The following is a 26,527-nucleotide window of genomic DNA, read 5'->3' as shown; positions in this document are numbered from 1 at the left end:
ATTTTGAAGATCATGTCATCTGCCTTTTTATGCAGCTGTTCAAGTGAATGGTTTATTTTGAATAATACGGTCACAATAACTTCTCCTATCAGCATTTTGAATAGTCCAAGGTCAATCTCTGATTCTCAGAAACTTTATCTTGCAGCTGGAGCTTACCCTGTTACACTCCTGTAACAGTTTCACATGCTCCCTCTAGAGGGAAGCAGTTTCAAATTGTATCAGTTCTTTCAGGCACAGAAACAGTTTCGATTTTCAGTTATTTTTTCCTCCCTTTAATAAACTCAGAAGAGATCAATGGAAACAGTATCTTTCGAATTTTAAGTAACTGTCAAATCCGTTCTGTCAGTGAACCTTCCCCAAACGTCATCAGGCAGACCGTTCCCAGGTTCAGAGCAGTGGTAGTTTACTTTTCACTCTCTCCTGCAGGTTCTCCCTAGCTCCATGACTTCCCCCCTCTTCTCCTGCTTCCAAGGGGGGGTTTGATATTTTTAACCAGTGGAATTTTAATCCTTTGTCAAAAACTTTCAAAGACTTTAGTTTGTAACGTCTTTGCTTCAGACTATTTACAAAAGCGGAAGGCGGACTTCCTGTTTAGAGCCTTCCCGCTACGTTGCCAAATTAAGATATTTGAGGATCCAAATTTTCCAATCTACTCACGGGTAGTTGTTTAAAGTCCAATTGTCGACAGGAAAAAGTCAGCGCTCTCCGGCAGCAGCAATGCGGCTTCACTCCGTGAAAGAAGCAGTCGATTCAAAGCACCGCACCACTCACCCCACGTCGCTCCGGATCCCCAAAACAGGGTTTCCCCGCGAGTAGGGGAGGCGCAAGAGGTGCCAGCCGAATCCCAAGTTCACAGGCTTCTCCCACCTGTGATTTCTATGGATCTCCGCCTTCGCCGTGGCGGTCAGACCCTGCTTTTCACGGAGCAAGTTCCTCCCAATCGGAGGAGCTCCGCCATTGCTGGAGGCGCCAACCCGGAAGTCCGATCAAAGACCACTTTCAGAGTTGGTTGCATTATCGACAACTACATGAAACATATAAAGAAGACAGTAAGAAAGGATTTAGTTATACTAGATCTAGGTTTCAAACGGAAGTGATTGAAGGGAAAGTGAAACTACTGAAGGCCGCATATAGCATATTATTAGAATGGGAGACGAAAGATGAAGAGGTACAATCAGTTATGATTAAATGGGCACAAGATGTAGGTCACAACATTATGATGGGAGATTGGGTTAAATTATGGAAAACTGACTTAAAATTTACAGATTGTTCCCTATTGAAGGAGAATTACATGAAGATGATGTACAGATGATACACAACACCAGTGCAGTTAGGGAAAATGTACAAAACTAGTTCAAATATATGTTGGAAATGTAAGGAAAAGGAGGGAACATTTTATCATATGTGGTGGGATTGTAAAGTAATTTAAAAAATTTGGGAAATGATATACAATGAATTGAAGAAAATGTTCCATTTAACATTTGTTAAAAAAAACCTGAGGCTTTTTTGTTGGGGATTGTAGGGAAAGATCTGCCAAAAAAGTTGAAAAACATTTTCATGTATGCGACAACGGCCACGAGAGTTCTGGTAGCACAAGGATGGAAGACTGAAGAAACCCCAACTAAAGAATCATGGCAAGAAAAATTGATGGATTATGCAGAACTGGCAAAATTGACATATAGGTTACAGGACAAGGATAGCTGTGACTTTAAGGATGAATGGGAACCTTTTACAAAGTATTTGAAGACGCAACAAAGCGAACTGGACTCCTTGGCAGGTTTTGAATAAACATTCACATTATTTTTTTACTGATAATAATTAGCTAAACAGTTTGAAGATCTACACAATTCTGTAACATGCAGAAAATAGTGTTATTGGAGAAACCAAAGACTGGAACTGAGGGAAGTTGGGGTGGGTGGGGGGAGGATGGGTTTTGTGGGGGGGAGGGGGAAAAATGGGGGGGGAAGCAAGGATGATATGTTTTTGGAAAATATGTTTTGTTATAGCTTTGAATAAATAAATTAAAAAAAAAGAATTAGAAAGCCCTGGGACAACAAAACACTCGGACACAGTGCCTTTAAAGCACGGACCTGGGCCTAGGAAGCATGGGGCACCAGGAACCTGTGGCTGAGCCTTGAGAGACTGCTGTCCAAGGTGCTGAAGGGATTGAATACAAAGATGCAACTGTTAGCATGTCAAGGGGCATGATGGTGCTTTGAACGCATAAAGCAGATGCGGCCTAACTTGCACAGTTGCAGAATGAACTGAACTGAGCTGGAAGAAGCAGGACTACATGGGATGTAGAACGCTATACAGCAAATGGCTCGGGGTGGCCCACTGGGAGAGGCACATGATGCAAAAAGCGGCAGTTTCAACCCATTCATGGGAAAGAGAGCTCTGAAATCCTGGAGAGCAGCTGCTGGCTGTGGCAGACCATACAGAACTAGATGGCCCAGTGGTCTCACTGGCTTTTCAAGCCAGAACACAGCTTCAGCGCCCCCAGGACAAACCAATTTTTAATTCCCCAAACTCTTACTAATCAGAGTTTCCTTTTTAAAGTGACAGTAGTTCAAAGCATTGACTAGGGGCTTTTCAATGTTCAAAGGCACTTTGGATGCCTTGACTTGCAATCCTTACAACAACCCTGCAGAGCAGTTCAGTGTTATCTTGAGTTGCAGAATAGCGAGGCGCGATGCCGAGGCAGACGCAGGGTGGCCCACCTAAGGAGTTCATGGTAGGGGGACCTAACGAAGCCAAACTCCGTCTTTTGCAGCCCACTGCTGCATATTGTAATAAACAAAAATCTGCCCTTATTCCCTTATGGGGAACACAAGAGCCCTTCTAGAGTTCTTTGTAGGTTCTCCATCAGTCGGAGAAGATAACTGAGGCCAAGCAGAGAAGATTGAGAAGCAAAGCAGCTAGTAAGCCTGATCTTTATTGAACTGTTGCAACAGGGTGCTCCCCCCACACGCAGGAGAAGGAGGAGGACCCACAACAAAGATGTGCCTGCCCTTATAGAGACATTTTAAATTGCCCGCCCTGGAGTCCAAGACCACCCCCAGAAACATCATACCTACATCACAGAAGGGGTGTAGCTCAAGACCACCCCCCAGATACATCGTACCTACATCACAGAAAGGGCGGTCTACAACAGACATTTGAGTGCGTTGTTTACCTCCTGTCTGGCAGGTTACCTGTTAGTGCTCACTTGATTGGGTACCCTGGGGAGCCTGGCCAGTCTTTTGTAATGACAAAGACTTAGTTCCTGAGCCAGGTCAGAGGCTCAGCCTATGTAGGAGTGCAAATATCCAGAGATGTAGTGATCAGATGGGATTACTATGAGGAATTATAAAAGACCCTGATGCTGGGAAAGATGGAGGGCACAGGGAGAAGGGGACGACAGAGGACGAGATGGTGGGACAGTGTTCTCGAAGCTACCAACATGAGTTTGACCAAACTGCGGGAGGCAGTGGAAGACAGGAGTGCCTGGCGTGCTCTGGTCCAGGGGGTCACGCAGAGTCAGACACGACTAAACAACAACAACAACGCTCTCCATTCCTTTTCTGCACCAAACTTGATTATCGGAGGACAGGAAAATACTAGCAAAAGAAAAGGGGGGGGGGAAGCTGACCTTGTCTTGTGTTTCTTTCCTGGAATAAGAAAAAAATGAAGAGACACGAGAATTCTAAGGTGCCAGAACAAGCTTTGCTGGCTACTGGTAGTAAACAAACCAGAAGAGACAGAAGATGACCGACTTTCCATTGAAGAAGCCTTGACCCGTTTGAATAAAGGTAAGAAGAAAGATAGGGTTCAGTGCTTATGCCCCAATCCAGCAGAGAAGAACAAGACATGTAAATCAGCTCCAGTACGTTTGTCTCTTGCTGGATCACGAACTGGGAATAAAGCTGGTGCATATCGGAGTGTTAGTACTGAACTGCATTGTTTCCAATATGATGTGCATCTGAATGGGTACTCCTCTTCATCTTTTAGCTCATCAAGCCATACTTTAAAATGGTGTTTACATGTGACTAGGGTTGGGTAAGGTCCTTACTGTCAGGATGTTAATACTTGGATGCTCAGTTGAGGCTTATCCCCTTCTCTTCAGCTGTTTAAGGACTGCCCCTCTTTCTGATTTACTGCCGCTGAACATTGTGCCATCTGCAGATTTCAACATGCTTCTACTTAAGCTGACCCAAACCATTGGTTGGCTTTCATTGAGTTCTGTGGACACAGTTAAAAAAGCTGCCATCTGGTTTCTCTCTGGATGTTCGGATTGTTGAACACAGATTTGCTCTCCACCGTAACCATGTCTCTCAGCATACCACTTTATCCCCCCCCCCCCCAGATAGGTGGCTACTATTCACTTGTAGGAAGATGTGCTTATTTAGATTACAACATTGCAGCGGGAGCAAAAGCCACCTTTCTTCTCTCAAGAGGGTTAGTCAAGTTTCTGTTGTTACGAAAAAATCCAGGTGGGAGGCTGCTCAGAGCCCGTGGGTCCCTGCGGAACAAAAAAGGAGTCCAGCCACCAACCGGAGCAAATAGCGGAGACCAAAGTTTATCGCGCAACAGGTTCAGAGAGGAATTGAACCCCGAGAATGGGGTGACAAGGACTTTTAAAAGTTCCTATCTTATCCCAGCAGACAGTTCGCTAAACATCACCACTCCATCAGAAAAGGGGAGGGTTATACATGGTTAACATAGGAGGAATGTGTTGGGGTAACATGCAAATACAGGATATGTCTCGGGAAATCCGCTCCACTTCCCAGTGGGGAGGAGTTGTGGTGGACCACCTGGCCACCCACTCCCCACTAGGGGCGGGGGACTCTGTCCCCCGTTGCCTATGGGATCCTGGCCACATCAGAGCCCGGCCAGCCAACCCCCAGAGAACTTCCTCTTTGGCTCGCTTCCTCAATCACCCGCCCTCCCTCCCTATTTTGCAGGTTAGGCAATGGCCTTGCTATGGACTTTGGTTGGTCGCCTTGGTTGTCCGAGGGGCCTGGTAGGAATTTTACGACTTGGCAAATTGGCACTGGCCACTTGGTTTTCGCCTACCTCGTAGCAATCGTCACAACTTTGTTAGGGTTGCGGTTAGGCATTGTTTGACCTTGGGGGGGGGAGGTGTGGCCATCACCTGCCCCCCATGCTTAAGGGTATTCCGTTAAAGGAATCTGGGGGTGTTGATCTAGTCTGAAGCCCAGCTGGGGGGCTAAGGCCTTGACATGACCCCGAGGGAACACCAGGGGGAGCTTGAGTTGGTTCGCATCGACAGGGCTCCCCCTACCGGTGGCTTACCCTTACTGGGACTTTCTGCACAATGGGCAGGAGTCAGATATAGTCAGGTCCAATCAATGCCTAAGCCAATACCGCTCACATTCTTTAATTTCAATAAAGTTGTGGCCAAAATTTGCCCAATAACATAAACCTAATATACGTGTACTTGTGTGAGTCATTTCCAACGAGGGGGGGGGGGCTGCGGGGTCTCAACACCCAAGTACATTCTAAGCACCTACTGGAAGAGGACAATAGAACTTTGGTTTGCATAGTGTGCTGCCTGGGTAAGTCCGGAGGAGGGCTTTTGCCCAGCGATTGTCACCTACGGGAAAAGTACCTTCCTGTGAGTAGGTGACCTCCCGCTTGGGGAATTCTGGTGGGGACCGAGGGGTTCCCAAGTCCTTGGCCAACGAAGCAGACTGGCGGTGGAATGAAGAGAATCGGTGAAACCAGTGATTTTCTATGAATTTCCAAGTGTTTTTAGGCTTTTTTAATACAGGCGGTTCTTTTCGGAAGTGGCCTGGCCTGACATTGCTACATTGTATCTAGCTGGACCATAAAGAAAGCCGATCGCCGAAGAATGGATGCTTTTGAATTCTGGTGCTGGAGGAGACTCTTGAGAGTCCCATGGACTGCAAAAAGATCAAACCTATGCTGTTCCCGCGGGGAAGGTTACCGTTGGCATAGTCAAAGTCCGGTCCTGGGTCACTAGCCTGGAAACAGTTCACAAGGAGCGGGGTGAGGTCCGAAGCAGGAAGCCGGGCAGGGACAGGAACACTGGAGGGTCAGGTCTGGGTCCGGGCAGGAGCAGGTACTCAACGACATTGCTCCCACAACCTGGGACCGGGCTGACTGGCCTTTATCTTCTCTGAGACCAGGGACGGTCCTGGCCCCCAGGAGACCCGCCTCTCCTGGCCTTAAGGCGAGCACTCCTCCTGGGAGACACCAGTTCCCTCCGCCTCTCTGCCCTAAGCCTCTGCAGTTCAGGAGAGGCTGGGGAGTTACTGGACCCAGGGGGAGACTCATCTTCCTCTGGCAGGGCCGGGAGAGGCGCACCTGTAGGCACTGTGTCCTTAATCACCTCTGGAGCTAGAGTGGAATCACCTGGTGCCTGCTCCTGAGGATCCGGCACAGGTGCAGGCGCTTCAGGTCCAAGGCCCTGCCCCAGGCGGAGACTCCTGTGCAGGCTGGGATTCCTCTGGTTCAGCCTCTGAATCGGATTCCCAGGCCATCACAAAACCTCTCCATTCTTAAGGAAATCAGCCCTGAGTGCTCACTGGAAGGACAGATCCTGAAGCTGAGACTCCAATACTTTGGCCACCTCATGAGAAGAGAAGACTCCCTGGAAAAGACCCTGATGCTGGGAAAGATGGAGGGCACAAGGAGAAGGGGACGACAGAGGACGAGATGGTTGGACCATGTTCTCGGAGCTACCAGCATGAGTTTGTCCAAACTGCGGGAGGCAGTGGAAGACAGTAGGGCCTGGCGTGCTCTGGTCCAGGGGGTCACGCAGAGTCGGACACGACTAAATGACTAAACAACATCTAGTTTTGATTGGATTAACAGGGTAACGAGGTTTCAATTGAATCTTTTTTTTAAATAGATATTTATTGAAATTTTCCAATTTAATACAAAAAGAAAAACAACAGACAAAAGAGCAAAAATACACATTTAAAACAAAACAAAACAAATATAATTCCCAATTCTTATTTCCATCATCTTATGTTCCGGACCTCCTCTCAACTCCCCCTTTTGTATTCCAATTCAACTTCTTAATTCAGCAAATCCTTGTTACGACTTAGTATAGCTTATTTTGAATTATTATTCCACCTTTACATTACAGTTGGTAACCATTTAATTTCTATCTAACATCATTCTAACATTCATTAATTTTACAATATTTCTGTAAATAGTCTTTAAATTTCCTCCAATCTTCTTCCGCCGACTCTTTTCCCTGGTCTCGGATTCTGCCAGTCATTTGTGCCAGTCCCATATAGTCTATCACCTTCATCTGCCATTCTTCCAAGGTGGGTAGATCTTGTGTCTTCCAATACTTTGCGATGAGTATTCTTGCTGCTGTTGTAGCATACATAAAGAAAGTTCTATCCTTCTTTGGCACCAATTGGCCGACCATACCCAGGAGAAAGGCCTCTGGTTTCTTCAGGAAGGTATATTTAAATACCTTTTTCATTTCATTATATATCATTTCCCAGAAAGCCTTAATCTTTGGGCATGTCCACCAGAGGTGAAAGAATGTACCTTCAGTCTCTTTACATTTCCAGCATTTATTATCAGACAAGTGGTAAATTTTTGCAAGCTTGACTGGGGTCATGTACCATCTATAAATCATTTTCATAATATTTTCTTTTAAGGCATTACATGCCATAAATTTCATACCGGTTTCGATTGACTCAGTCCGTTGTTCTCGCAGCGGGAGCTGTCATCACCTTGTCAGGGCTCAGTGGAGCGTGCAAAACAGCTGGAGCTGAGCTGCCTCTGCAGAGTCATGGCATTGCTGCGATTGGCTGAAGGGCTACATTCAACGCCATCTGATTGGCTAGAGCGCATCCTCATGCAAATACATTGTTCATTCATAAAATACATTGATCGTGTATAGCATCGGGATACGGGGTCAGAAATGGCGCTTTCTTCTCGGGGTTTTGGACTTTTGTGCGGTGCTTAGTGCAACGTTGTGACGGGGCGAGGGGAGTCCTAGTGTGGCAGGGTTCCCTTGAGGTCATCGCCTCGGGCTCTATGTCTCTTACTCGGGAGTAAGACTTCGTTCATATGCCCCCCTCCATTCCGTAACACTCTTCATATGGACTTCAAGGAGTGTGCACTCTTGCAGGGTCTGCTTCCAGAAACTACTATTGCAGATGTATATATTTTGGCAGAAATGGTTTACAAATATGCACGATGGCAAGCAGGCAGACAGGAACAGTTACAAATCAACCTTGGTCCAGTTTGTATTTTCTTGAGCTTTCTCTAGAGAAGGGGCTGTTTTGTATATTAGAGCAGAATAGTGTATTAGCTCTCATGTTTTGTGAAAAGCAAGCCCTTGTTAAGTACCGTCAGCTGAATTGGGCTTGTGCCCAGATCTTAGCACACTAACCGATAAAACAGGTGAGGGTAACCTCTGGCCCTCCAGACGTTGCTGAACTGCAAGTCTCATCATCCTGCGCATTGGCAATGCTGGCTGGGGCTGAGGAATTTCAAGGAAGCTTTCGACTTGCCCCTACCTACACCTACCTACCCACTGAACAAAGGAGCAAGAAAGCAAAAGGCAAGTTCAGCATTCCAGAGTTTTCCAAATGCCATGGCATCTCAATGGGGCTCCCTTGCCAATTGATGGTAAAGCAAGCCATTGGACAGGCCATCATGCATGAGGACGGTTTTTCGAATGGATTTGAATCACACTTGGAGTTTTTTTCTAATTCAAGTTAGTGCCTCATGGAAGCAGGGAGCTTTGCAGAGTCCTTTGGAGACTGTGGAAAAGATTGTGCAAGAGAGAGGCTTGGCACCAGAAGAAATTCAGAACTTGCTGAACATCGCACTCAGTGCCAAGCTTGGTAAAGAAAACATGTTTTAGCTTCTCTTTCCCCTTGGCAGCAAAGTATGTCAATGGAGCTGCATTGCCCTGCCTTCTCCCTTAACAGGAACCGGGGCTGCTTCGCGCTTGTGAGAAATTATCAAGAGTGAAGATGTTCAGAATGTTAAGCAGTGTCTTTCAAGGTCTTGCAGGCACAGTGATAAGCACTAGGCTACTGAAGACTCTGATTCCCATTTCTGTAATAACAGAGGATTCTCTTATTTCAGCTGTGTCTTGGCTCTGTGCTCGCAAGTGTTCTAGTGACTTTCAGGTAACTTGGAAAGCATGGTAATGATGTCTTGGTTCTGAAGAATGATATTTCCCCCAGTCTGACTTAGTTATCCTGGTGATGATTCAGCTAGATGTTGTACACGCTGACCATATTCCAGAAGGGGTTTGTTGTCTTGGCCTTGCTTTGGCTTACTGAGATCTGTCTTCTCCCTATAGGTGCTCATTCTGAAACGGATAATTCTAATGTTTGACTTCATTGATCAGAAGGAAAATATGAATGCTCTCTATGGTTTCTTCTTCCGCTTCTTACAATATGAGAAATTGGTAAGATAAAAAGGAATGTGTTATTTTGAAGGAACTTGCTTTTATTCTGACATTAACCCAAATCAAACAATAAAGAGTACTTTCCGACCACACAACAGGACACCATGTGAAAAGTGGGGCCTTAAATATATTTGAATCAAATACATTTGGAACAAGTGATTGTTACATTTAAGAAACATTCTCTAGGCGATGAGATTGGGGGGAAATACAAAATTGAGAACTGTAATTTGGTAGATGTTTGGAGACTGAGACACCTATTAGAAAAACAATTCACTTATTTTTTGGAGCCAAATCAATCCATGTCAAGAACTGATTATGTATGGATAACCAGCGAATTAACACCAAGAGTTACAAAAATTGAAATACCACCAAAGATACTTTTGGACCATAATGTGTGAGATAAAAGAAAAAGAGGAAAAGACTTTTTGATGGAGATTAAATGAAAATTTATTGGACGATCAAAAAGTAAATGAGAAGGCACAGAAGATGCTAATGGAATATTTTGTTAATAATCAAACAATAAAGAGTAGTTTCCGACCACACAACAGGACACCATGGGAAAAGTGGGGCCTTAAAAATCCCTCTCCCATTTCCTTCCTTTTCCTGTCTTGTTTCTTCCCAACGGGTGCCGGTCGCAGCGCCCCCCGGGGGCACGGCATGTTCAGGCAGGCAGGCAGGCAGGCAGGCAGCTATCGGATGTTGATCCTGCCCGTTCCTCCACCCCCCTCAAAGACAGCCGCACAGGCAGCTATCCGATGGAGGGAGGGGGGAATCCTGTTCTGCATAGCTATCAATTCGGGTGTGATAGTCTTATGTTTGCATACTTATGGGAAAATAAAACTAATTTATTTTAGAGCTTGTATTTGTGTGTATTCATGGTATTATTTGTAGACCCAGTAGATGGCAGTGTGGTGTGGAGAGTGTTTTTGGCAGCTCCTGAAAGGATAGAGGGTGGAACGTTGACCGTTCAAAGGCACTATAAGCAATATATATATATATATATATATATATATATATATATATATATCACCACATTTTCCTAGCTACGTTTCCCCATAAAAGTATACACTCGAATCGAATACATTTGAATCAAATACATTTGGAACAAGTGATTGTTACATTTAGGGAACATTCTCTAGGCCAGTGTTTCCCAACCTTGGGCCTCCAGCTGTTTTTGAACTACAATTCCCATCATCCCTGACCACTGGTCTTGCTAGCTAGGCATGATGGGAGTTGTAGGCCAAAAACATCTGGAGGCCCAAGGTTGGGAAACACTGCTCTAGGCGATGAGATTGGGGGGAAATACAAAAACCCATTCGGATACATTTGGATACATTTAGAAAAGTACAGCATTTTGAGGAAAAATACATTTGAGTCGAAAAATACATTCAGATCCATTCTTAAAGTCAATGAGAAAGATACAGCAAAAAAGGATCCATTCCCCAAGGCACCGTTGACCTTCTTGTAGGGTGTGAAGGCAGAATACGATCTATTTGATATTGGTAGGGTCCTTCTCCTTCATTCCCCTCTCTGACCCTGACTCTCTTACGACACAGGGACCATCCCAGAGTGTGGACACAACTTCTGCCAGTCCGGCCTGATCCAGTGCAGCGGGGCAAAAAGGAGGCTGGCTTCCTGTCCTCAAGGCCGAGTTGGAGTCCAGAGAAGGAGCCTCGTCCGCAATCGGCAATTGGCTACCTTTGTCGAAGTAGCCAAGACTCTCAGTCTTCCAGAGGGAAAGGAGGAGTCTGTGAGAAGCACCAGGAGCCCCTGAAACTCTTTTGCAAGGAGGATGAAGCCCCCATCCGTGTGGTTTGGGGCAGATCCAAGAAGCACAAACACCACAAGGTGATTCCTCTGGGAGAGGCTGTTGAGGAATACAAGGTACCTTGAGGGGGAGAAATAGCTGTGTATTCTTCTTGGCAGGTGATCTTCTTAATTCTCAGATCCAGAGTAGGCATGGTATTCATTGGTGGTTGTTTATTACCTTAGAAGCAGCCAAGGGGAACCCTGATGGCTGCTGGGATGGCTGGGAGGAGGGAGTCAAAGTCTTTCTCTCTGCCAGGGGGGCCAAGGGATCTTCCCTTGAAATACAGCAGCTTCAAAGATTTGGGTTGGGACCATGGCAGGGAGAGAAAGGGTTAACCTCATCTACATCCCCCAGCAAGGTTGCATTGTACATATTTAGCACACTACAAATGTGAATTGCACATGTCTCCTTTGGCTAGCAGGATGCCTCCTCAATACCCTGCAAAGCAGATAGCAGCAAGGGGTCAGCTGCAAGGGGGTGGGGACTGGTGGCCAGTGTTATAAGGAAAAAACGGCTCCTTTTCCCTTTTCACAGAAGGGGCGGCCTACAACAGACTCCTGTCTGGCAGGAAACCTGTTGATGGGTTTACCTGGCTGTTCATGGGTTTACCTGGATATTCTTTTGTGATGATAACTACTTACGGTATTTATGTATGTGTTCTGTACTTTTATTTCCTCCAGTCAATTCCTTTCCTATTATAGTGAAATATACTCAGAGTCGCAAAGTGATTTCATGCTCTTTATTCAGCTCATACTGGTGAGGAGGACTGAATGAAAGTCCCCTCAAAGTATCTGCTTTATATACATTATTTACACAATGGCTGCACATGATTGGCTAATTCTGGAATTCTACTGTAAGCCAGTCAGGTTGTGGATTCACTTCTATCTGGAGCATGATTGGGTGGTTCCTGCCAACCAATCAGACTGCTGCATTCTGAATCCTATTGTTCTAGGACCAATCAGACTGCTGCAGTTTGGATCCTATTTAACTCAGTACATAACATATAGCAAGGCCACTGGACCCAAGAAGCCAGTATAATATTCATCTCCTCTCTTTGTCACCGCCTGGAGATTCGGAGGAAAGAGAGAGGGGAAATTCTGGCCTATCAAGCAGACCTGGACAAGGAAAGCAAAGACCTCCTTGGAAGTCTCCCTCTTGTTACTAGTGAGGGAACAAGCACTTCAAGAAGCAAGTCCGGACTGAGGAGGGAGGGGGAAATCTGCCCATTTCAACTTCTCCCCATTTCTCCTTTTTCCATATCGGTTTGTTATTTTATTTTATTTTTTTAAAGATATTTATTGAAGTTTCAAAAGTTATACAAAAAAAAGTAATAAAAACAAAACACAAACACAGAAAATAACAAATATAAAAAACAAAATACAAAACTAAAAACCATTTAAAAACAAGTAAAGTTTCAATCCCTTATTTTCTTATAACTTACTTCCCCGACCTCCTCATACCTCCCCTTTCTGTATTCCAATTTCTAATTATTAATTCAACAAATCCTCTCCCTTAATTTTCATTTAATTTTTAACCTTTCTTTTCTTTTTACTTAATCATTACAGCTGAAAACCACTTAATTTCTAAACCAACATCATTCTAACATTCATTAATTTTGCAATGTTTCCTAAGATAGTCCTTAAATTTCTTCCAATCTTCTTCCGCCGTCTCTCTTCCCTGGTCTCGGATTATGCCAGTCATTTCTGCCAGTCCCATATAGTCTATCACCTTCATCTGCCATTCTTCCAAGGTGGGTAGATCTTGTGTCTTCCAATACTTTGCGATGAGTATTCTTGCTGCTGTTGTAGCATACATAAAGAATGTTCTATCCTTCTTTGGCACCAATTGGTCGACCATGCCCAGGAGAAAGGCCTCTGGTTTCTTCAGGAAGGTATATTTAAATACCTTTTTCATTTCATTATATATCTGTCAGGGAACTGCCATCAGAGCGCAGTTGACGGATTCTGCCAGTGATTAAGGCAGCCACGCACTCATGGCTGTCCGGCTAGAGAGAGTTTAAAACTAACCACAAAACTGGGAGCGTTTTAGCGCTTACGCACAAGCAACCCCTTATGCCATTACAGCAATCCGTCAGTCTTTGACGTTGTTTGTGCGAAGGAAGGGCATCATGAGCAACCCAACGGGAGTCGGAGGAGTGGAGGGAGCCGGAGGCGGACCAACTCTGGAGGAGAGAAACAGAGATTTGGAACACCAGCTGGCTCTGCTAACAGCGCGACTCGATGAAAGGCGAGCTCAGGATGCACAGGGGAAACCCACCCCCATTGCAAGGAAGGTACCGGGACTGGTGCATAAATTCGGGGGGATCCAAAGGACTACCAAGCCTTTAAGACAGAGATGCAGTATGCTCTGAACCTGCAGTATGATGACTTTGCCGACGAGGGGGCGAGAGTAGCCTTTGTGATCGGACACCTGGAAGGAGGGGCTAGAGAATGGGTTAGACCCCTGATGGCATCGGATAATGACGCCTTGAAAGATTTTTTTTTAGCTATGGACTTGATGTTTTCCAGCCAGATTGAGCAGGGCATTGTACGCAGGCAGTTGATGGCGTGCAAACAGGGGAATCAATCAGTCCGAGAGTACTGGGCGCGATTTGCTATGATCATACACAGACTAGGTTGGGATCTGGCTTCGGACCCAATACAGATGTTATTCGAAGAAGGCCTAGCCCCTGCAGTGAAAGATTAACTTTCTCGCGCGCCCCGCCCGCAGTCGATGGATCAGCTGACCAAGGCTGTGCTTGCGATTGGTGCGCGACAGGAAGCAAGGGCTCTAGAGAAGCGGGAAGGCAGAGGAGAGCGTTGGAATGATTTCCGCATTCCTGAGATGCCAGAACAGTCTTCCCAGCCAGTGGAGCCAATGGAAATTGGAGGCGCGCGCGTGGGGCTTCAAATTCAAACGAAGGGCGGAAGAAGGAGGGGAAAGCCGCCAAAAAGTGTTTCCTCTGCCAACAGCCAGGACATTTTGCCAGGGTCTGCCCTCAAAGAAAGGCATGGCAAGGAATGGTGGGGGCTGTTGGGAGTGAGGAGGAGGGGGTTAAGGAGCAGGTAAAAGCCAACGCCTGGCTGCCGACGACAGGGCACAGCAGCCAGGCCAAGGACCAGTGAACGTGCCCAAGCCTGAACCCCCCCGAGCAGCCATCGCCATAGGGGTGGTGCTAGAGCTACCCAACGGACATCCACTCACGATAAAAGCGCTGTTAGACTCAGGCAGCTCTTGCAATTTCATGAGTAAGGAATTCGCGTCAGAGCATCAGATACAGACTCTGCCCCTAAGTAGTCCTTTGCAAGTCACCACGATTGATGGGAGGGAACTTCTGGGGGGAGAAGTAACCCAACAGACTGTCCCCATGAGAATGAGGGTGGCCAGGCACACGGAAGTCATTGCCTTTCACGTAGCCACCCTGGCGGGACCACCCATCATATTGGGAATGAGCTGGCTGGCGCTACATGATCCGTTAGTGGGATGGCACCAGCGGACGGTCTCTTTCGGGTCAGCTCACTGCTTGGAACACTGCCATGGGCGGGGGGGGGGGGGAACCCGGGGATGGCAATGGCCAGTTTGGCAGGACTGGCGGTGGGGGGAAAAGGAGAAATACCACCACAATACGCCGACCTGTGTGACGTCTTCAGTGAAAAGGAAGCAGATAAACTACCCCCTCATAGGCCCTTTGACTGTCAAATCAACCTACTCCCGGGAGCTCAGCTGCCAGTGGGCAAACTGTACGCCATGTCGGACAGGGAGATGCAGGAGTTAAGGGAATTTATAGACAAGAACCTAAAGAGAGGTTTCATAAGGGAGTCGAGAGCGGTGGGGGGCAGTCCAGTGTTTTTTGTAGACAAAAAAGACACTAATAAGCCCAGGCTTGTAGTGGACTTTCGGGCCGTCAATTCGGTGTCAGAACCAGTAGCCTTCCCCATGCCCAGGGTTGACGACATTTTGACCAGGGTTAGGAAGGGAAAGATTTTTACCAAGCTGGACCTAAGGGGGGCGTACAACCTGATCAGAATGAGGGAGGGGGATGAATGGAAAACCACCATGTTTACCCCCCTGAGGGCCTTCGAGTACCTCGTTATGCCTTTTGGATTACAAGGGGGTTCAGCATGCTTTCAATCTTTCATGCATCACGTTCTAGGACCCTTGCTGTACAAGAACTGTGTAGCCTTCTTAGATGACGTGTTGATCTACTCAGAGGACGAGGAGCAGCATGTCAGAGATGTCCGGGAAGTGCTAAGCAGGTTACAGGCGAACCAGCTATGGGTCAAACTGGAGAAGTGCCAGTTCCATACAAGAGAGGTGGAATTCCTGGGGTACCGGTTGTCCGACAAGGGATTATCCATGGATCCGGGCAAGGTACAAGCGGTACTGGAATGGAAGACACCTAAGACCAGGAAGGACGTGCAGAGATTCCTGGGGTTTGGAAATTTCTATCGGAAGTTCATCAAAAACTTTGCCCACTTAACTGCACCCATCACCGATTGCCTCAGTAGCAAGAAGAAGTTCGTATGGACGGAAGAGGCGCAGCAATCTTTTGACCAACTAAAGAAGGCGTTTGCTTCGGAAGAACAGCTCTTGCACGTGGATCTGCAGAAACCAATGAGGGTGGAGACCGATGCATCAGACCGAGCGGTAGGGGCAGTACTGCTCCAGCTGGGAAGAGATCCGTCCGACTGGAGACCGTGTACTTTCTTCTCCAGGAAGTTGAACAAGTCGGAACGGAACTACACAGTGTACGACAGGGAACTGCTGGCCATTTATGAAGCATTTCGACGCTGGAGACATCTACTAATAGGGGCCCAACACAAGATCCAGGTGTGCACAGACCATAAGAACCTGGAATACTGGAGGACGGCAAGGGTACTCAACCAGAGACAAGTGCGATGGGCACAGGAGTTTTCCAAGTTCCATTTTGAAATTCGCTACGTACCGGGGGAAGAAAACGTAAGGGCGGACGCTCTCTCCCGGAAGCCAGAATATATGGAGGGAGAGGGAGCGCCGGAAGAAAGACATGTGATACCCAAGGACCACTGGGTGTGTGGGGCAGTATTGGTTGGGCAACGAGAACTGGCAGAGGGGACCGAGGGCGACGAGTACGCCCAAAACAAACTCAGAGAGCTCCGGGGAACAGGGGAAAACCCGGGGGGGGGGTTGAGGAAAAAAATGGGGCGCTGTACTACAGGGGGACGTTGTATATACCAGAGGGGCAATTGAGGAGTAGAGTACTCAAACAATTACACGACAGCCCCACGGCAGGACATTTTGGTCAACACAAAACCATGTTGCTAGTTACCAGGCAGTTCTGGTGGCCAAAGGTGAGGGAAGATGTACGGGAATATGTCAGGGGGTGTGACCGCTGCCAGCGAGCCAAAGGGGAGAGGGCAGCACCAGCGGGGTTGCTGGAACCATTACCCACACCAGAAAGGCCATGGGAGGCAGTGTCTATAGATTTTATGACAGATTTGCCCAAATCTAGGGGGAAAACGGCGGTCATGGTGGTAGTCGACTTGTTAACTAAGATGTGTCATTTTATAGCTTGCTCACATGCGGTGACGGCGGAGGAAACCGCCAGGCTGTTTGTAGAACACATTTTTAGGTTGCATGGCGCCCCCTTGAGGGTGGTCTCTGACAGAGGAAAACAATTCACGTCCAGGTTCTGGAGGAAGCTCATGAGCCTACTGCACGTGGAGGTCAATTTCTCGACGGCCAGACACCCAGAAACCAACGGGCAAGCGGAAAGGGCAAACAGTATTTTGCAACAATACTTGAGGTGTTGTGTCAATGAGAGGGAGAGTGATTGGGTGGAGAAATTAGCCCTGGCCGAATTTGCCTACAATAACGCCGAGCATGTGTCCACGGGCATGAGTCCATTTATGGCCAAATATGGTTGTCACCCTAGGGCCTTTCCAGGGGGAGGGGAGGAAAGATGGAGTGTACCGGCGGCAGAGCGTTTTGTAGAAGAAATGGAAGCAATACACCAACAGCTGAAGTTGAATTTAGAGAGGGCCAAGGAAGCGTACAAAAGGCAGGCAGATAGGAGCAGGAGGGAAGGAGAGACCATAAGGGTTGGGGACCGGGTGTGGTTGTCAACACAAGGGTTACCGTTCAAGGGAGGTTGCAAGAAATTGAGACCGAGATGACTGGGCCCCTTCGAGGTTACACAACAGGTGAATCCGGTGGCCTTTAGGCTCAACCTGCCAGACAACATGAAACTACATCCAGTATTTCATAGATCCTTAGTATCACCATACAGGGAAGGGCGGGAATTCCAGGGACTGGAGGGAGAGGTTCCCGCGGCACCACCAGTAGAAGAGAGGGAGCGCAGCAGTCATGTAGCAGAAATACTCGATTCAAGGTGGAAGGGTAAACAGGTGGAGTACCTAGTGGCGTGGGAAGGGGAACCGGAGTCAGAAAATGCATGGGTACCAGCGGAAACCATCAAGGATGAGTTTCTCTTGGGGGAGTTTCACCGTAGGTTCCCAAGGAGGCCCAAACCCTTAGCTAGGTTCTGGAAGGAGCAATTTGGCACCACAGACGATGAAGAGGAGTTTGAGGGATTTCCGGACTCTGGGCAGGAAGAGGAAGAAGAATCTGAAGAGGGGGAATCAGATTGGGAAGATTTTTCAGGAAGACGGGATAGTAGTAGGCGGAGAGCAGTTTTCAAGTCATCAGAAGATGGGGGAGATTCTTTCCGGGGGTTCCCAGCCTCACCGCCCAAAGAAAACGGGAGGACAGGGGGTGAGGGGGGTCCTGGAGGGGAGGTGGATGTCAGGGAACTGCCATCGGAGCGCAGGGTGGTGGAGAGGCTCTCGGATGCTAGGAGAACCTCGGATGCTGAGGAGGGAACCAGCAGGGGGAGAGGGAGAGTTTCCGCTGAAGAAGGAGGGGAGGAGGAGACAGTGTTGGAGGTGAGGCACAGAGACGCTTCAAGCGAGACCAGTGGTGAGAGCTCGGGGCCTCCCCTTGGGACGCCCACGCTGCGCAGAAAGCTGTCGCACAGAGAATCAAGGAGGAGACTCTCTGTCAAATAACTTTTATGTTGGAAGAAATTTAGGAAACGCCCACTGACGGATTCTGCCAGTGATTAAGGCAGCCACGCACTCATGGCTGTCCGGCTAGAGAGAGTTTAAAACTAACCACAAAACTGGGAGTGTTTTAGCGCTTACGCACAAGCAACCCCTTATGCCATTACAATATCATTTCCCAGAAAGCCTCGGTTTGTTATTTATTTATTATTCTGAAAATGAATCAAATGCTAGGGTGGCTACCTTCTCGTATAAAGATGTTGATATGTGCTTTACCCTCATAAATACATTTTTTGTGAACATTACCTGGCTGAGTCAACCTTGAGAAATTCAGAGGTGTGAATTTCAAAAGATTGCTGTTTTGGTCTCCATATTTTTCCAAGAATTGCGAATTAGGTAAGTTCACCTTTGAATGCAGCTGAATGGAATTTATTTCCCATTGTTTATTATGTGAAAAGCAGTCAAGGAGAAGCCTGAGGACTTGTGAGCTGAGAGGGTGGAAGCAGTTCAATTCAAATCCTAATTCTCTTGCTGATGTTTTGAAGGCTGACCATCTTCCTCACTCAGACCTCCTCAGAACCGGAGAGGCTGAAGACTGTGGAGAAGTTGAGACAACTGTGCCAGTTCCTGGAAGAAGAAGAAGAAAAGTGTCTGCTGAATCATGTGGAGGAGGTGGAGAAGGAGATTGCAGGGAGAAGGGATGAGCAGCTGGCCAGACTCTGCAGGAAACTCTCCTCTCTTGAGAGGATCATCCAGGTGATGGAGGAAAAGGGTCAGCAGCCAGCGAGTGAACTGCTGCAGGTAAGACGGCTCCAGGGAAAGGCTGCCTCCCATCCTTTCTGTGCCCCTTTCATGTACGCAAGGAGTGTAGGGGCTCAGTTGACGGAGCCTCGAGTCAGCTTTGTAATGGACAGGAACACCCCAGAGACCTGGGATGCTGAACTCACCTGAATGCCGACTAGAGATTCTTCAGTCTTCTTGAGGGAAGGGGAGGGGATTTTCTGCTCCTTGCTGATGATTTGCCTCTGAATGCCTTCCCGCTGGGCAATGCTGCCTTCCTGCCCTGCCCTGGGCTTCGCCAAGGATGCAGTCAGGCCTCCTTCTGACATGAGCCAGTCTCTTGACCAGGCTTCTCTTCCCGTTCCCTCCACAACGTCTGGGTGGATCCCCTTCCCCATAGATCCTGGTCAGCCCAAAATGTTGCTTGGTCACAGTGACCAAAGAGCAAGACAGAGGGACTCATCCAGACTGCGCCACCTTCTCCACTCACAATCCCATATGGCCAGACGTACAAGTGCTTCTGAACGTCCTCTTTAAGGAGGCGGAGAAGGCTGACATACTGGCAAAGGCAGGAGAAGCCCTATTACGGAATGATTACCAGATGTCCCCGTCTCCCGGGGACAGTCCCCGGATTTACAAATCTGTCCCCAACAAAATCCGTCCCCGGATTTCATATAAGGCCCCAAGATTTATATTTTAAGTGTTGTAGATTTATTAGTAGGAAAGGAATGTTGCATGATTGGTTCAACGGCACAAGACACATCATATGGGGACTTCCGGCGAGGCAAAATGGCGGGTGCCACGGCCATGAGCAGCTCCTGAAGCCAGCCAGAGCCAAGTGCACTACAAGGCTGGCTCCGGGCTGCTGAGACTGCTGCCTGCGCTGCCACTGCCGAGGGGGAACCAGGGGTGCCCGGTGCGTCAACTGGGGGAACCGCTGACACCCCCCCCCCCCCAGGACCCAAATCGAGGCGGGAGCGAGAGCGCCCGGCCACGTGGCCGACTGCCCAGCTGTGCTCCAGGGCCAGTAAAGAGGAAGGAGAAAAAAGAGGGGAGCCCCGACCTTGCGGCCGCTGAGGAAGAAAGGTAGGAGAGCACCAGGAGGCCCGACCCGAGCCTACTCCAGGGCAGATAGCACTCCAAGAGATCAGGCTGGGCCCCAGAGGAAGGCCACGCAACAGAGGAGACCCAGAAGAGAAGGTATTACTTCTCATTTTTTAAAAAAAATATGATTTTTAAAAAATAACATTTGTTTCTCTTTTGAAAAAAAAAAACAGTGTCCCCAGATGCTTTGAAAAAAATCTGGTAACCTTACCTTACATCCTAACCTTCTGGTTCCAAGTCTCTTCTTTCTCAATATCCCCATTCCGTTAACCGCACCAAGCAACAAGCTGTCAAATGCAAGTTTAAAAAGCAAGCTTTCCTTTGCATCTCACAGAACTTTAAATGTAATTCCTGGTTTTTTTCACCTGTCTGCCAAACTTGGGTCGTTTTGCCTTCCTTTAAATGGGAAATCAGTAGTCAAGCCATACTTTTTGGTAAAACGTTCGTCTGGATCCCGGAAGTCCTACCTGAGAAGAACAATGGGAGTTTCCGCTAGCGCCAGCCGCTTCTCCTTCTGCAAGCAGCGCCACCCGAATTCCCACCTGGGATGAGCCGCTTGGCGCACTAAACTGAGCCGCCGGAGAAAGACTGGGGCGGGCGGCAAGTGGAAGGGGGAAGTTGTGCGCTTCTGTCCTGTGAGAAAAGTGCTGGGCTCTGTCTCTCCAGTTGCGCTTCCTCAGTTCAGAGGTGGACTATAGCAGCTGGGCTGGGCTGCCACAAAGCCCATCAAGGCCACAGGCTGCTAGCATGACTCATCCCGGCTTTATCATCTGAGGGGAAAGGGTATGTGGTCTTAAATGCTGGCCTTGGGAACTTGGCTGAGTTACTTTGGGCCAGTCCTTGGGCCAGCTTAGCCTCCTTCACAGAGGGTTGTTCTGAAGATACACCTAGGAAAACACCCGAGGCATGAAGAAGAAGAAGAACGAGGAGAGTCTGGAAAGGAGGGTGGGGAGCGCTCCCACCCCAGCCGCTCCCACCCCAGCCGCTCCAGGATGGGAAGTGCGTCCTGGGGGAAGCGGGATTCAGGCGGAGGAGGACGTCGGGTTGGGTGGGGGTTGCCAGGAGCAGCACGATGTCCCTCCAACCCCCGGCTTCCACTCTCCAGGCAGGCGCCCAACGTGGCCACCTGGCAAGGGCTCTTTCTTACTCCAGCCTTGGCGTGCAGATCCCGGGTTCAGCCCCAGATCTCTGGAGCGGAAAGGCTCTTGGGCGTTGAGTGTGAATCAAATCAAATTTAATTAAACGGTCACAGACCAGATTAACTCGTACAGCTAGTCAGCGAAGCATAACACCGGAAAAAACAAAGGACAATTTCAATACAGATTAGGCCATAACAGCAATTTAAAATTAGACAGCATAAATAAAATTAAGTATTTGCCTTCCCCTGCATATTGACATTGGAAAGCTCTTGTTTCCTACGCCTAATAGCGGCTACACAGAATTTGGCAACATTGATCGTAATTTCAGGAACCTTATCTTCTACCAAGGCTCTCATACGTTGGAGTTCTGGTTCATTTTTAAGCTTTTGTAGAACTGGGGCAATAAAGGTCAGGCGTAGATCCTCGTAGTAACTACAGTGCAGCAATACATGCAGACTTGTTTCCACTTCCGATGAGCCACATGGGCAAAAACGTGACTCATATGGTTTGCCCTCATATCTGCCTAGCAGATGAAAGGCGGCATCTGTCAGAATAGGGCATACTGAGCCAGTACAGATGAACATGACTATTGGTTCGCTTCCTCGGCATCCCAGAACTGTGAAGGTTGCCTCAACTGTTGAGCAGCACAGCTAAGGAAGAAGAAGTGGCGTGTCTCCGAGGGGAGCATAGCTCCCATTCCCTTCCAAACACACAGACAGGACAGTGTGGTGGCACCCAGGGAATAGTTGCAGCAGCCGGATGGCTGGCTGAAACACACACCATATAATAAGGTTTTAATAACTCTAATAATGACTAACTGTGTGGAAATGACTGTTAAAAAGAAAAATAGGGAAAATCAAGGTTTTTGACTCTTGGTTTCCTGGAAGAAGATCAAAAGACTCCCCTAGACTAGAAGAGACATCTTATTAACAACTGGAGAAATGCCAAAGAACTTTGGATATCTGCTTGGGAGGTTTCTGATGCAGTATTAATTTAACAAGGAGCCAGGAGTGAAACCGAAAGTAGACTGACCAGCTAGCTGAATCCAATTATATTGCTATGGGGTGGGGGGAACCTCTAACATTTTACTTTTCGATACTTGTACTTCCAGGGTGAATTGAATGGGTGGAGGGGGGTTGGACAAGCGGAGGAAAGAAGAGCTAACTTGTCCGTGGCTAGGGGGCGCAATCTGAACAGTTCTGCCGGGGGCGCAATCTGGACAGTTCTGCCGGGGTGCAAGAAACACAGAAGGCTAGCCATTTAGGAGGTTTGCAAAGAGGACAAGGGTGTTACGGGGTAATCTTCTAGCAAACAAGCTTGGCACAACAGATCTGAGAGGTGGTTTTCTGCTCCCGAAAAGCCAGCCTGGAAACCAGGTTGCCAAGTGAAGGAAGAATGGAGAGATCAACCAACTCACTTGCCTTCAAAGAATTTCTGGTTGCCTGTGGCTACTGGGATAGTGCTTAGATATCAGGCTGGCTGACACATCTTAAAAAATACAAGGAAAAAGCTTTTTTTCTTTCATTAGCAAAGCTCCTTTGGGGCCCCGAATAGCTAAGCTGAGGAAGAAGTGGCTGGTATTACTTGTTTGTTCTTGGTCCTGATCTTGCCTGCCCTTGCACACTCCTGTTGTCTTTGCATATTTAACCAGCACGTCTGTTCCGATTGGAGTCCTATTCCTGCAGTTCCACATCCTTCTCTTTGGCACTTGGGCATTCGGTTCCAGGAGCTGGACCTGAGCACAGAGGCTTTCTTCTACTTGGACTCGACAAAGGAGCAAGAGTGGCTGACAGCTGTGGAAAAGGCTTTGCGTTCCAAATCCAAGTACAAGAAAGTAAGTCCAACCCCACACATTTCTTCAGCAGCCAGACAGCTGTCAGGAGCTGGAGTGAGGAGGAGGAGAAGGAGGAGGTCAGCAAGAAAAAACACCTGGTGTCTGTGGTGTTTTATTCAAAAGAAGCCAACATTCTTTATTCAAAGAAACCCAAACCGTGCAGGCCTCGTGATCACAGAAACCTTTCCCAACAGGTCTTGCCCCAGTGAGGTAGTTGTGAAGGCTGAAGGTTGCTACCCTCCCACCACTCTCTGAAGTCTCCTCCTCCCCATGGTCCTTCCCAAGCATCCTGAGACTATGACACCTTGCCTGTCTTTGCTCCCTCCTCTTAATTTCTCTGTGTTTTGGGAGACCAGCAGGGAGGGGAGCTGATTGCAGCAGGATGGGGAGACCCCCTGGCGTCTTCAGCAGCCTGCCTGATCTCTGCCTCTTGACCCCCGCCTCCAGCCTCCACTTCTGCCTCGGATTCTGGGCTGCTGTTTGCCACAGAATCTTCCTGCCCTCCTGCCTCTTCAGTTTCCAACACCTCCTCTTGCTCACAGTCTGCTCCCTCTTCTCCCTCTGACGACCCCCCACCAGTTCCCTGGCTCTGAGCCTTCTTCCATTGGGGGATCCCCAGTTGGTGCCACCTGCCACTCCTATCTGCTTCCAGCCGGCCCAGGACAGCAAGCAATGAACAGAGCTGGTAGACATCCCAGTACCTTGCATCTTCTAGGTGCAGCTGGTGCTCATCTTTGTCAGGAAGGACCAGCTCAGCCGCATCAAGGAAGTGATGAGGGAGACAGTGGGCACAGGCATCATGGGGAAGATGGGGAGTGGACCCTGACAGCGGAATTCCCTACGTCAATCTTTCTGTCTGTCTATCTGTTTTTCTAATCTCTGCCAACCAGTTCCCCCCTCTTTCCTGCTTGCTCACTAACAGCCATCTTTGCTCCGCCCCTGCAGGGTAAGAAGGGGTGTGTGGCCGTGAGGCTTGTCTGCAACAATACCAGCTTCTGCATGGTCAATTCCCACCTTGCTGCCCACGTAGAAGACTTTGAGCGCCGAAACCAGGATTACAAGGATATCTGTGCCCAGATGAGCTTCCTGCCCCCTGACCAGGGTCTGCCGCAGCTGACAATCATGAAACATGAGTGCGTTTCGAGGGCTTGGAGGGAGAGAGCCTTGGCTGATGTCACTTGTTGGTCTCCGCTATCTGGAGAAGCAAATTGAGTCATGTTTCTGTAACTTTCCTGCCTGTGTGTAGCTCAAGGTAGGCAGCATTTGTTGTTGTTTAGTTGTTTAGTCGTGTCCGCCTCTTCGTGACCCCATAGACCAGAGCACGCCAGGCCCTCCTGTCTTCCACTGCCTCCTGCAGTTTGGTCAAACTCATGCTGGTAGCTCCGAGAACACGGTCCACCCATCTTGTCCTCTGTCATCCCCTTCTCCTTGTGCCCTCAATCTTTCCCAACATCAGAGTCTTTTCCAGGGAGTCTTCTCTTCTCATGAGGTGGCCAAAGTATTGGAGCCTCAGCTTCACGATCTGTCCTTCCAGTGAGCACTCAGGGCTGATTTCCTTCAGAATGGAGAGGTTTGATCTTCTTGCAGTCCTTGGGATTCTCAAGAGTCTCCTCCAGCACCAGAATTCAAAAGCATCAATTCTTCAGTGATCAGCCTTCTTTATGGCAGGCAGCATAGTGTTCTCCAAATGTTGAAAGCAGAGCAGCCATTTTGCATGGAGAGGGTTCCCGGCTCAGTCATCAGTGTGTGCAGATCAGGCTGGGCATGATCTCTGCCTGAAAGCTGCTGCCAGTCCATGTAGTCCGTCCTGAGCTTGATGGGTCAATGGTCTGCCTCAATATAAGGTCGCTTCCTATGTTCCTGTGTACTACAGCAGGGTTTGGAGGGCCACAAGCGCCCTGCCCATGAATTCAAGAACCAGGGGAAATTCTAAAAGTCTTTGCTGAAAGGACATCAAAGCAGGGGCCAGGTGAACCTCTTTGGGAGATTATTCTGAAAGGTCGGGTGCCATGACTGAAAAGGCCCTGCCATGCTTGAAAGAGCAGGAGTTCCCTGGGAAAGGGATTCTAGTCAGTGGAGAGGCAGTGCAAACATGAGTGGGCCTTCTTCTGGTACCCTTTCCCCAAACCTTGAAACACTTGAAAGGCCAAATGGGATGCTCTGAATTGGGCCTGGAAGCAGTTCAAGAGCCAGTCTAGTTCACAGAGCACTAGCCTAATATGATCATACTGCCCAATCCTAGTTATCAGTCTTACTACATATTGCAGGAAGTGGCAGCAGGCTGCCCCCCGCCCCCCGACCCCGTGAGCTAGCCTGTAGCTGTGGTTGCTTTGCTTTTTTCCAGCATTGTCATCTGATCACTAAAAATGAGCTTCAGAGACTTCTGACCTACGACCAGGTGAGAGACATCTTTGTGTTATATGTGGTGGTTTAGGATATTGCCCTGTTTATTTCCTTTGTCTGGGATACCCCAGCCTAGGCTAGAGAAACCACTTTCAGGCAGTTAGGAGCAAAGTGTAGCTATAACATAGGATGACTGCGACTTCCACAAATGCTTTTTAAGGTTGCAGGTTTGTGCAACCTGAATTAGAAGCAAGTCCCAATTAAGTTGGAGGGTTGCCTTGGAATAAGTAGGAGTGCTCTGCAGTTTCCCAGTTAGAGGGCTTTCCTAGCTCAGCACACGCTCCAGATGTTGTTGGACTCCCATCAGCCCCAGCATAGCTGCTGTCCAGCAATATCTAAAGGTCTAAGGTTTCCTGCTCTAGGTTTTGCATCTGTCTGGAAAATCTGTGTTGCTCACATGTTCTTATCAGCAGAGACTTCCATTAAGTCCAATTAAATTGCTGATGCTTTTTGTTTTACATTTTTCTCTCCAAGGTTTGTGTGTTCATCATGTTGACGACCTTTCTCCCACTTGGCATAAGGATCATTGGTATTTTGTGTTGAAACAGAGGCCTGATTGCCCCACCTTACGGTGGATTTAAACTCTGTGAGCGTAGTCATGCCTTAGCCCTTTGAGAAGGATGCTGCAAGGAAGGCAAGGGGGGGGGCAGCCTCAGACTTCCAACATATGCAAAACCATCATAAAACATTAAAAACTTCCCTAAAGGCTGTATAATTACTTATCTCCTTGACATCTGACGGGAGGGTGTCCCACAGGGCAGGTGCCACTACTCAGAAGCGACGGGGTGAGCTTCCCTTGCTCGGTCCCTGCTCCTGCCAACCTAGCAGTTCGAAAGCACGTCTAAGTGCAAGTAGATAAATAGGTACCTTCCGGCGGGAAGGTAAACGCCGTTTCTGTGTGCTGCTCTGGTTCACCAGAAGCGGCTTAGTCATGCTGGTCACATGACCCGGAAGCTGTACGCCGGCTCCCTTGGCCAATAAAGCGAGATGAGCGCCGCA

At 48.2% G+C, this 26,527-nt stretch overlaps 1 protein-coding gene across 1 annotated transcript in view; it reads left to right on the top strand.

The window, feature by feature from the left end:
- Positions 1–2,692: 2,692 nt before the first annotated feature.
- LOC310836058 (inositol polyphosphate 5-phosphatase OCRL-like) overlaps positions 2,693–26,527 on the top strand; it is a gene marked incomplete at both ends in the record, with an annotated part of 36,537 nt that continues 12,702 nt past the window's right edge. The window contains 8 exons of the mRNA XM_083720987.1: positions 2,693–2,734; positions 8,735–8,843; positions 10,975–11,168; positions 22,943–23,125; positions 23,841–23,909; positions 24,071–24,258; positions 25,368–25,428; positions 25,470–25,523. Of these exons, the coding sequence (XP_083577113.1) occupies positions 2,693–2,734; positions 8,735–8,843; positions 10,975–11,168; positions 22,943–23,125; positions 23,841–23,909; positions 24,071–24,258; positions 25,368–25,428; positions 25,470–25,523 (900 nt within the window). The remainder of the gene's footprint in view (positions 2,735–8,734; positions 8,844–10,974; positions 11,169–22,942; positions 23,126–23,840; positions 23,910–24,070; positions 24,259–25,367; positions 25,429–25,469; positions 25,524–26,527) is intronic.

Source organism: Podarcis gaigeae, assembly GCF_964106915.1.
Source record: "Podarcis gaigeae genome assembly, chromosome: W".
NCBI classification, from domain to species: domain Eukaryota; kingdom Metazoa; phylum Chordata; class Lepidosauria; order Squamata; family Lacertidae; genus Podarcis; species Podarcis gaigeae.
The sequence above is the reverse complement of the archived record's forward strand: the minus strand, read 5'-3'. Positions and strand labels throughout refer to the sequence as shown.